The following is a 12,414-nucleotide window of genomic DNA, read 5'->3' on the forward strand; positions in this document are numbered from 1 at the left end:
AGCCATGAGACCAATCTTTTAAAATCACCTGCTGTGGCACTTAGTCTTAAGTCCAACCGCTCTAGCCAGGTATCTAAACTAAGGGAGTGTGCATCATCTAAACATAGCCACTCTAGCAAGTCTTCTGCTGCTGGGAGTGCCATCTCTTCCCTAGCTGCCTTGCACATTAAGGAGGCTGCACGTCTGGAGCTAAAGAGCAAGGTAGCGGGGGCGGAGGCTGATGCTAAGGCAGCTGATCTCACCCTTCCCTTTAAAGAAGAAGAGCAACGACTGCAAATAGAACAGGCCCGTAGACAAAGCGAAATGCAAATAGAACAGGCCCGTAGACAAAGCGAAATGCAAATAGAACAGGCCCGTAGACAAAGCGAAATGCAAATGGAACAGGCCCAAAGGCAAGGTGAAATAGAAATGCTTAGAATAAGGATGGATGCTACTGCCAAAAAGGTAAGGGCTGAGACTTTGGCCAAGGCCCTAATTGAGCCACTCACAGAAGAAAATGTAAGTCAGTTGCCGAAGCAGGACCCTTCTTCCAAGGTGCTTGTGCATCTTAATAGCTTAAACAGCCAGTTTTCGGATGAGGAACAGGAAGACTTCTCTCCTTACCCAGAGCAGGGCCCCAAAGTCACTTTTGAGTTTCCTGCAGAGCAGAGCGTCATAGCGGGGAGCTCACCCTTGCCCGAGCTACCTGTGCCTCCTGCTAAATCCCTAGGTCAGTCAATCAGGGCCTCAAGGCCAAGTGCTAGTTGGCCCTTACAGACAGCTGCACAGGGAGCCACCGATTCGTCAGTGGTCGATGTCATCCCTCCAAGAGGCCAAAGGTTGACGCAAGGTGCACGGTGGGAGTCCACTCCACAACAGCAAACTCCTCAATTGTTCCCTTCGACGCCAGAGTCCCAGCTTGTCTCCATCATCAGAAGCCCCAGAAGAGATCTTAAGGACAAGGGTGTCGAAAAGTTTTCGGACAAGCCTGAGGAATTTCTTCTCTGGAAGGCCACCTTCCAGAGAGCAATCAGAGACTTAAAGTTATTGCCTGAGGAAGAACTGACTCTTCTGGCTGCATGGTTGGGCCCAGCCTCATCCTCACAAGTTAAGAAGATCTACGCAGCCCACGTAGCCGATCCCGACAAAGCCCTGGAAAAGGCCTGGGCCAGGTTGCAGCAGAGGTATGGGGCCAGCACAGAGATTGAAGCATCTCTTATGGACAAGCTCCAAAGGTTCCCAGCTTTGAAACTCAAAGACTTCAAACTCTTGTGGGACCTCAGCGATCTCCTTACGGAATTAGAGTCGGCCAAGGAGAATCCAGAACTGCCCGGTTTGAAGTGCCTCGATCAGCACCTGTCCCAGAGGCAGATCTTGACCAAGCTGCCCTTCACTTTGCAAGAATGCTGGGGACAGGAGGTCTTCAACTACAAGGAGGCCCACTCCCAGGCATACCCTCCATTTTCTCATTTGGTCCAGTTCATCACCAGGGCGGCCAGAGAAAGGAATGATCCGCAGACGGGCCTCCCCACCTTATACCAAGGGACCCAGCCAGAGAAGGCACCTAAAGTGGAGAAAAAACCATCCAGAGAGGCCAAAAGACCGGTTAGTGTTAAGGCTGTTGAAACTCAGCACAGGGCCAACGAATCCAAGCCAGAGGTGAAGGAGGTGCTCTGCCCCATTCACCAAAAGCCTCACAGTTTGGCCAACTGCCGGGAATTTGGCAAGAAGCCTTATAAAGAAAGACAACAGATTGTACAGAAGCTGGGCATATGTTTTAGGTGCTGTGGAGCAACTCCTCACTTTGCATCCAACTGCAAAGAGGACGTCAAATGCGCAAGGTGTAACAGCCTTAAGCATTGCACCGCGATGCACAACTCTGACGCTGTCTCCCGCGCCAAAGGGGACACGTCTTCCAAAGAAGGGTCATCTACTGAAGCCACCAACATGCAGACCGCGTCACGGATGCAGGAGGATGCCCCATCGGTCGCCTGTACTGAACTATGCTCTGACGTGCACCAGTTCAGAGTCTGCCATCCCATCTGCCTAGCAGATGTATATCCAGCCAGAAGACCTTGGCTTAAAAAGAGACTTTACGTGGCTTTGGATTCACAAAGCGACGCCTCCCTGGCGACTCCAGAGTTTTTCCAACTGTTTGACATAAAAACCCAGACGGTCGACTACACCATGTCCACCTGTGCAGGGAAGAAGAAGTTGCAGGGTCGCATAGCATCCGGCTTTGTTGTCTCCTCTTGTGACCAGAAGAGACTGTTCGAGTTACCAGACCTCATTGAGTGTTCCTCTATTCCCCGGAACAAAAGGCAGATTGTAACTAGAGAAGTTGTGGAGGCTCATCCACACTTGCGAAGGCTGAAGAACGCCTTACCTGCTTTCCGTCCAGATGTGGACATTGCCCTTCTGCTTGGTGCGGACTGTCCGAACTTGTTCTATGTGAACGACCAAGTTAAGGGACCTCCAGGGGCGCCCATTGCTCAGCTGCTACCACTAGGCTGGACAGTTACAGGCCCAGTGTGCATAAATAGGATGCACCCTCCATCGTCGGTGGGCACTCGTCAAGCGCACGTGCTTCAAGGCAGTCGCCCCACACTAATGCATAGCTGTTTGAGTCATGTCTCGGTCTATTGTCAGGGGATAACACCAGAGTATTCTTCCATCTTTGAAGTCTCCGAAAGGGATGAAACTACAGCGCTTTCCAAAGATGAACAGAGGTTTTTAGAGATCATGAACTCTCAAGTTTCCCGGAGTCCCGAGGGAAATTGGATAGCCCCTCTGCCTTTTAAAGCAGAAAAACCCACTTTGCCAAACAACAGGCATGTGGCAGAAAATAGACTCTGGTCACTGAAGAAGAAGATGCAGAAAGACCCCAAGGTGTATGTGGCTAATAGAATCAACAACATTCTATCCAGTTCTACGCCTAGCCAGTGGCACCATGTCGCCACCAGCGACAACCCAGCTGACATCGCTTCCAGAGGAGCTTCAACTCAACGAATGTTAAGTTCAAGTTGGCTGACAGGCCCCAGATGCTTGACCGAAGTCAATTTTCCATCAGCCTTTTCTCCCACCGATAATACAGAATTGCCCGAGTCCGTTCCAGAGGTGAAAGTTTGCAAGATGACCACAGAAATCAAGATGGGCCAAAGATCTTGCCTAGAACCACACCGTTTTGAATGTTTTTCGGAGTGGCACAGTCTTCTTAGAGCAGTTGCTAGGCTTATACATCGTTTAGCTTGCAAAGATAGTGAGCCTTTACAGGTCCAGGATATGATAAAGGCTAAGAGCGTCATATTCAAGTCAGTACAGAGATCTGCTTTCAAGCAGGAAATAGCTAGGCTAGAGCAAGGGCTCAACATCCCTAATCAAAGTCTTCTAAATGAGTTAAACCCATTTCTAGACAAGGAGGGTATTTTGAGAGTTGGAGGAAGGTTAGCCAAAGCTAAACTCAAGGCGTGCATAAAAAACCCCATCATCATACCCCCTAATAGTCACACTGCATTGCTGCTCGTTCGGCATCACCATGAAAGGATCCATCATCAGGGTAGAACTCTAACTGAGGCAGCCCTTAGAAATGAAGGTCTGTGGGTAGTTAATGCCAAAAGGTTGGTCAACAGTTGTATTTTCAAATGTGTTAAATGCAGGCGCCTTAGGCGAAACTGTCAAAGTCAGTTGATGGCAGAACTACCTCAGGATAGGACTTTGACAGACCCACCCTTTTCCCATGTGGGAATCGATGTGTTTGGTCCTTGGGAGGTTGTCACTAGGAAAACCAGGGGTGGTGTTGTAAATAACAAGAGGTGGGCAGTTTTGTTTACTTGTTTAGTAATACGAGCTGTCCATATAGAAGTCATAGAAGGGATGGACACTTCATCATTTTTAAATGCATTGAAAAGGTTCATAGCCCTCAGAGGGCCAATTAAGTCAATTCGATCGGACTGTGGCACCAATTTTGCATGTGCAGACCTTAGCCAACCACTTCTGGAAGAGGTGGAAGGCCGAATACTTAAGCCAGCTTCCAACCAGAAGACTCTGGCAAACCCCAGAGGACAATTTCAAGGTGGGAAACCTTGTGTTGCTAAAGGACAAAGACTTGCCCCGCTATGCCTGGCCTATGGGCATTACACTAAAGACCTTTCCTTGCCCTGACGGTAAGGTTAGAAAAGTTCAGGTAAAGACTCATAGTAAGGACAAAATGTCTGTCCTGGACAGACCAACCAGCAATCTCGTGTTGCTTGTCCAAAGTGTGTAAGTTTTATACTGTTTTATTGTTGTGTATACAAAGGTGTTTGTATGTTTTTGATTGGTAAATTCCCACATCCTGGGAATTTAGCGGGGAGTGTTCCGTCCCCCAGGATGATGGTTTGCCTTACCTATTGGTCGTTTGTTTGTTTTCCCTCCTTTGCATTTTGTTTCAGCCTCTGGCTGCAAAGCCCAGGAAAGGTGGCTTGAAGTCTGCAAGAGCTGGCTGCAGTTTTCTTTGCAATGATTGGTCAAAGAGTACAACATCTTAGGACCGCCCTTTTTACCAGGGTCTAGTCTCCATTTTAGAGTTTCATTCTGGCTATAGTCTTCCAACGTGCTGGAGCTGTGCAAGGCTAACTGGGACAAATCATCCTCAAAACCAGGCCAATCTAAGCCTATCCAAATTAGATAAGTATTGAATTATATTGATCTGGAATAGGAAATCTAGTTATAGGAGCAGGGTTATTCTGTCGCTTCTAGAACTAATCTTTGCTGTAAAGATAGGGAAGGAAAGAGTTTCTCCTTCTAATATAGGCAGCGTGATTAGGGTATAGTGGTTTTATAATCACCTTTGCTTTCTGGAACCAGGGATAGTTCTGTACCTAAAACCTATAGAAATTTGTTTCATTTTCTGCAACTTTAAGATCTGTGCCAGGTTTACAACCTTGTATGAATAAACATCCTTTTTTGAAGTTATCCAGACTCAGTCGTTCAATATCTATAGGACAGCTTATAGGGATTTGCAGTTCGCCCGAATAAAGGACAGCACGTTTCAGTTTTATAGTTTTTTATTGTCCGGCGGACGGCACAGACCCATTCATGAATCTGAACATAGTATAGTAAAGAGTATCTCGGAGGGAGGAAAATGAAGGGTAAAAATAAGGAAGATGATGAAGCAGATTGCCTTAGTCAATATTCAGAATACAAAATTGTGGAAAACAAATCAATGACTATATCTTAGCAAGATCTAGAATTATATAAGGATGTCTAATTTTTCTTTGCCAAGTTATAAATGTAAGCTCGTTTCCAATACTGTCTGAAGAATAGATATTCCCAACACAATTCTCTGTTATAAAGTCTTATCCAATATCTAATAGGGCTTGTTAGTGCAAAATTATTGTTACTCCTCATAAGTCGGATTAAATTTGACAAATTTGTGCATACGAATCGACATTAGAAACATGCAGGAAAGGGGGAGAAAATGTTTAGAATAGAAACAGTAATCAATAATTTTTGTTAAGATTTTGTAACTTTCAGATGACTCCCAAAGTCAGTTTAATTTTTAGCACAAGCATTAAGGAACTTTGGCAAAAAGGCCATTAAGGTAAAGGTAAAGGTTTCCCCTGATGTTAGGTCCAATCATGTCTGTCTCTGGGGGTTGGTGCTCATCTCCATTTCTAAGCCAAAGAGCCGGCGTTGTCCGTAGACACCTCCAAGGTCATGTGGCCGGCATGACTGCATGGAGCGCTGTTACCTTCCCGCCGGAGCGGTACCTATTGATCTACTCACATTTGCATGTTTTCGAACTGCTTGGTTGGCAGAAGCTGGAGCAACAGTGGGCACTCACTCCGCTCCCGGGATTTGAACCTGGGACCTTTCGGTCTGCAAGTTCAGCAGCTCAGTGCTTTAACACACTTCACCACCGGGGCTCTATAAAGGCCATTATTAGTGTTTAAATAAAGACCCAGGCTGCTTTTTTTGCCAGTCACCATAAGGAAGGGCAGCTGAGGTGGAGATAGCAGAGTTGAGTGGGAGACTGAGAACACAGCATTCTGGGAAATGTAGTTTGGGAAGGGAAGGTCTCCTGTGGCAGAGAATTCAAAAGGCCCTGCCCTAAACTTCATTTCTCATAATGCAGTGCTTAGCATCAGCAATCCCCAATGAGGGCTGCTGCAGCTAGCCATTTAGTGTGTGTATAATAATAAATAAATAAAATTATTGAATCTGCAAAGAGGACTAAAGTAAGTAAGTAATAGTATAAATCAGTGCTAAGTTGAAGTTATGTGGTTAATTGTGTGTCATATAGAAACACTGTTAGACAGGCATTCTATGACCCGCACCACCTGGATTCAGGTGAGAGCAATCACATGGGGGAAGCGCAGAGTGCACGGCTTCCCCCATTGATTCTATGGCATCACAGGAGCCTTCCCATGTTGCCCTGGTGATGGCATGCACCGGTTCTGCACTCCTTCACCACCTGAGCTGTGCTGGTGTCATCTGATGGGAACTGGCCAGCTCCAAAGAATGACCTGGGCTAAAATTGGCACATGCCACCAGTTTTAGCCACGTGTGAGGAGGTCCCTAGTCTGCATAATTCTGAAGTTCTACAAAATACTGAGGCTTTAAATAAATTTTATCTTTCTCAGCCAGTGCTGCTAGTAAGGTGGACTCAAACAGTACTGTGCTTAGTAGTTCCTTTTGCCAAAGTTATTGTTATCTATATTTCAGTTAGGTCATGCAGAAATTCAGTGAGCAACTGCTTTATACAGTAAAGTCTCGCTTATCCAACATAAACGGGCCAGCAGAATGTTGGATAAGCAAATATGTTGGATAATAAGGAGAGATTAAGGAGAAGCCTACTAAACATCAAATTAGGTTATGATTTTACAAATTAAGCACCAAAACATCATGTTATACAACAAATTTGACAGGAAAAGTAGTTCAATAGGCAGTAATGCTATGTAGTAATTACTGTATTTATGAATTTAGCACCAAAATATCATGATGTATTGAAAACATTGACTACAAAAATGTGTTGGATAATCCAGAACATTGGATATGAGTGTTGGATAAGTTAGATACTACTGTAACTCTCTCCATATCCTAGAGGAAGGATCATAGCCGCCATTGAAAAATGCACAAAACCCACTTTTCTCTCCCAAGAAGAAAAATACAATTTTTGAGATGATTTTTTCTAGCATGGTGTGAGAATCAAACAAGGAAAGGTTTGCATCCCTGCTTTTAAGTGGGGCTAACCTGCAATTTGAGGAGAGGCAGTTGGAAAATTAGGTGAGATTATAATGTTATGAATAATTATTAACAATTATTACTAATAGTATTCTGGTAATGATATAGTTGTTAACACAGGAGTGCATCTGTTCAGTTATTTCTGTTTCTAATGGATGTTGAATAACATCTTTAGGAGAAAATGCACACACATGCCTATCAATATAATACAATATGATTGAGATCCTGCACTGGCACACACACACACATACATGTATCATGGAAGTTTCCTAATGCTGCTCCTCCAACCCAGTTTGCAAGCAGAACAGCTGCAAATGCATCCAGATATTTTCCTGTAGCTGGATGTACTTCAAGGTTAGCACCTGCAGGAACATTGCAAGGACTTCCAGAAATCTCTGCAGATGTCTGTGGTAGTGTGTTCAGCTACAGGAAAAGAACTGGATTGCCCCACTTATCCCTTTACTCTCCAAAACACTAAATAGTTATATTGTGAGGAAGGTTAAACTACTTACAGAGTGTGTTGGGGTCCAGGAGTTGCATGGTCAGAAGAGAATTCAAATTTACATAACCAAAGATCTGAGGGCATGAGTCATTATGCCAGAGTAATTCACTGAGGGTGCCAGCCTATATTTTATGTATGTTAATTATGTCCCACAGCTACTAATTTTAATAGTGCTATGGCATGTTTTGCTGATTTTTGGTATTTTTTGAACTGCCTTGAACAGATATTATAAATGATAGCATTTATGAGACCTTCTGATAAACAAACCAACAAGGAAACAAATCTCTGCAATCTAGCTTGGTAAACAAGTTGTCAGTGTATATTTTATATATGTTAATTGTGCCCTGTATGTGCTGATTTTAATAGAGCAAAGGCATATTTTTAGCATTTTTTAAATCTACTTTACTAATCGAAACATCTAGGACAGAGTTTCTCAAACTCTTCTCCTCCTTCAGCTCCCAGAAATCCCAACCACCTTACCAGTTGTTAGGAATTGTGGGAGCTGAAGTCCAAAACATGTGGTGGAGCAAAGTTTGAAAAACTGATCTAGGGGGTTGCATTTTTGGCCAGGAGTCTGGGAAACCAGAGTTTAAATTCCCAAATGGTATGGATGCCTACTGGGTGACCTTGAGCAAATCATGAAATCTCAATCTCAAAGGAAGTCAATGGCAAACATTCTTTGAAAATAAAATCACACACCAAGAAAATCCTGTGACAGAGTCACTTTAGGGTTGCCATAATGGGAAATGGCTTGAAAGCACAAAACTACAAAGCTTGCTAATATCAGTCTCTAGAACAATTTGGCTCCCTTGGCCAATCTTAACATTAGTTTGAAAACAATCTCTTGACTCCATTTGCCCAAGGAGAAAATCTTTGGAATTATTTACTGAGGATAACACTCTAAATGCCCAAATGAATGTAAATCATTCACAACTTAATTATGCACTTGGAAATCCAAAGTTCAGTGCTCAGGGCATTGTATTGCTTTTCAGAATATGAATTCAACCCCCACTAACTATGTGTAACATTGTTGCCCCCCCCCCCCACCCACCCACTCCATTTCTTTTCTAGGATTTTATCCCTTCTCTCTCTTCAGCAATCATGCACATGAGATATTTATTAGGGTAAGAATATATTATATTTTGTATTATAAAAGTGATCTCAATTAGACTGATAGGTGCTAGTGACACTTTAAAGCATATTAATGAAATGTCAAATGTAGAAATAATAGACTGACTCTCCAAATAAAGCAGCAACATCACAAATTAACTTTTACAAGGTAATAAATGCTGTCGCTTACAATAACATCTTTGCAGGTTTGTTTGTGCCCATAAAACATTGAGTACATTCTCAAATATCCAGTACCATCTGGTGATATGAAAGAAATGACAACCGGTGTCCAACCTCACATGACAATTGAGTGAACCTTTTCAAAATCAGAAACTAGAAATGGTAGCAGTTAATATCTTTGCCATCACTGTCTGGGAGCCCTTCCACACTTTTAACTGCCATAGTTCCATCTATTGAAGCCCAAGGTTCATAGTTTGTTAAGCTACTTGAGTCCTCTGTCTGAGAAGACAAAATACTCTTCCAAAACTGGCAACCATCACTCAGAGGACCTTTTCATCAGCTGCCCTCAAGACTGTGGAATGACCTACAAGAAGAGATTCAATAGCTAGATCAGCCGTTGGAATCTAAGACACAATTGAAGACCCATCTCTTCTGGCGGGCCTACTCAGTCAAACTGAATTTTCAACCTTATTGTATGAGGCAATTGAAGCATTCTAGATGCTTCTGCCCTGGTTCACCCATGGAGCCCCACAGCACCCAGCAAATTACGTAGTGTGACTTTTGGTGGGGCTCTGTGGGCAAACTGGAGCAGCAGTATGGTGGGACTCTGCCACCACCAACACGCACACCATTCCATGTTCCATAAGGAACAATAGAGCTTTAACCGGACAGTGATGTTTACCCACGTGGGATGAGGAAATGTCAGCTGGTGACTGGGGCACCAGGATTGCCCTGCTGCCACATTGCTGCTGCCATGATTCTCCACGGAGGCTGACAAATCAAGGAGCTGGAGCTTATCCATGTAATGAGGTCTCTAAATCTGCATTTTATCAGTGGGTTTTAACTTGTATGTTAACTGTATCTTGTAGGGGTATACAAAATTATTCTTACGCTTTGTATTTTGTATTAAATCCATGCATATGAATAAATATTAGAAACATGCAGGAAAGCTGGGGTGGTGGTGAATTTAAGAATAAATTCTGAGGATGCCTGCCATAGATGTGGGCGAAGCGTCAGGAGAGAATACTTCTGGAACACACAGCCCAAAAGACATACAACAACCCAGAATCAAAATACTCAGCAATAATTTCAGTTAAGATTCTGTAACATTCAGATGTCTCCTAATGTCAATTTATTGTCAGTATAAGCATTAAGCAACTTTGGTAAAGCCAAGAGAACCTAAAGTGTTTTAAAACCTAATCTTTTTTTTTTTTTTTGGCTTGATTGCCATAAGGAAGGCACTGGGAGCAGGACTAGCAGACTTGGACGGGAGACTGAGAACACAGCATTCTTTGAAATGTAGTTTGGGAAGGTGAGGCCCCAATGGCAGAGAATGCAAAAGGCCCTGCCCTAAACTATATTTCCAGAAATTCTGTGCTCAGCATCTGAAAGCCTCGATGGCACCAGCCATTTTGTCATTCTAATAATAAACAAAATTATTGAATCTGCAAAGAGGATTAAAGTAATTAAGTAATATCATAAATCTCTACTAAGTTGAAGTTATGTGGTTGTGTGTCATAAAGACAGATAGAAATTCAAAGGGATTGCTGTTGTCGCTGTTTTGGGGGCTACATTGTTTTTGTCTAAAATTTTAAAAATCCCCAAAAATCTGTAGATGTGTGAATCTTTCTGAAACTTCTGGAGATTGATGACCTTTTATCTTGTGCACTGTATATTAATTTTCAAGTAGTTAGCTCTTGTAGTTTTTTTAATGTTGTATATAAAAACTTTGAAAATTCCCCAAAAATCTGTAGATAAGTGAAACATTCTGAACTTTGGTGGGCTAACAGTACTAAATGTCTTATACCATTGTAGCAAGTTTCACTCCAATACCTTTAAAAATGAGAAAGAACAAAGCCCCTGAAGTTTCACCAATTATAAAAATTATGTACCATTACTATAACAAAATAGTAATAAAATTTCATTACTCTTGTTATAGTAACACATTTTTCACTAACTATACTTTAGAAACAAAATATCACTTCCCCCTAGTTTGGTATTGACTTGTAAACTGTTTTAATTGATCACACATCCCTAGTATCGTGTTGTATGCCTTTTAATAGTGTTTTTTTTTCTTGTTTTACTGATGTTGTATCCTACCTTGAGCTGCAAGGACAGGCTGGTAATAAATTCATCATCATCATCATCATCATCATCGTCATCATCATCATCATCATCATTTCCTAACATTTTCTGGTAAGTGTTCAGTAATTATGACCGTGGTTCCATCTAGTGGACCAATAGATTGGCGATTGGTTCAACTAACAATTTTCTTGTTTTTTGTGCTGGGGTTTTTTTTGTGCCAATAGTTTCCCTGTTAGTTCTCTTGTTAAATGGTCATTTGGCTTGTTAACGGATGCATATATCTCTTCTATTGTTTATCACAGAGCTTTCTAGACTCCAGATCAAAGACAATATGTGTTCTGAGGTAATCCATTCCATTATTCAACTACTCTTACAATGAGAAAGTTATATTATTACTCAGACAAATCGCTAACCTGAAAATGCTTTTCTTTGATTGCAAACACAGTCATTTCAAAGCACATGCGATGGACAAGATGTACATCAAGGCTGCTAGGAAATTTTCCAATCTTCTTATTGGACATTTCTTCCCACCCCATCAATGAGGCATCTATCCTACTTTGCATTTGATGTATAAATGACAATTCAGTATTGTGGTATTCAAGCCTTAGATGAAGATTTCAAAATAGGAATATACAGAAATCGTTTTCACCCCCCCTTTTTTTCTCTCTCTTGGTATGTATCATTGCTTCTGTCTTACCATCTGAAAGGGTCCTGACAGTCAGGTCATCAGATGACACTCCAGGTCCATAACGATTATAAGCCAGAAATCGTAGGGTATATTCTGTGAATTTCTTCAGCCCTTCCAACTTGTATGATAGATCATTCACTTCTATATTCTGGGCACAAAGGAATAAAGAAAGTTACTACAACACATAATTATTATGCAGATCAGAATATAACTCTAAAGGGTGAAATTGGTGTTTCACATTTTGTTTTAACATCCAAAGATAAGCAGAGTCATTAATTCATAACAAGTCTCATGCAAAATTGACACCTTAAAGAAGCTGGAGTCCACATTTGCATTTGTTTATTTGCTCACCTGTTCTTTTCCAGTGGTTACTTCTGTACAGTATAGTCTATAACCTTGGACTGGACCATTTGCATAGGCAGGGGGTTCCCATGTAATAAGAATTGAGGTAGGTGAAACAGATACAGCCCGTAGGTTTTCTACTGGTCCTGGAACTTGCACTGTATTGTGGGTTGGGGAAGAACACAAAACATGAATAGTTCAAGTTGCAGTATTATTTCTTTCATAGGAGTAGGTAGAGGACTAACATTTCCATCACCATCAGAGTTCATGGTACCTTATGGAGATACACAGACAATTCTGATAG

At 42.3% G+C, this 12,414-nt stretch overlaps 1 protein-coding gene across 2 annotated transcripts in view; it reads right to left on the reverse strand.

The window, feature by feature from the left end:
• dcc (DCC netrin 1 receptor) overlaps positions 1-12,414 on the reverse strand; it is a 1,120,333-nt gene that overhangs the window by 266,569 nt on the left and 841,350 nt on the right. For both annotated transcript variants that reach the window (XM_008117567.3, XM_008117566.3), the window contains exons 10-11: positions 12,120-12,268; positions 11,778-11,916 (exon numbers count right to left, since the gene is read on the reverse strand). In XM_008117567.3, the coding sequence (XP_008115774.2) occupies positions 11,778-11,916; positions 12,120-12,268 (288 nt within the window). The remainder of the gene's footprint in view (positions 1-11,777; positions 11,917-12,119; positions 12,269-12,414) is intronic.

This window comes from Anolis carolinensis, chromosome 2 (assembly GCF_035594765.1).
Source record: "Anolis carolinensis isolate JA03-04 chromosome 2, rAnoCar3.1.pri, whole genome shotgun sequence".
Classification (NCBI taxonomy): domain Eukaryota; kingdom Metazoa; phylum Chordata; class Lepidosauria; order Squamata; family Dactyloidae; genus Anolis; species Anolis carolinensis.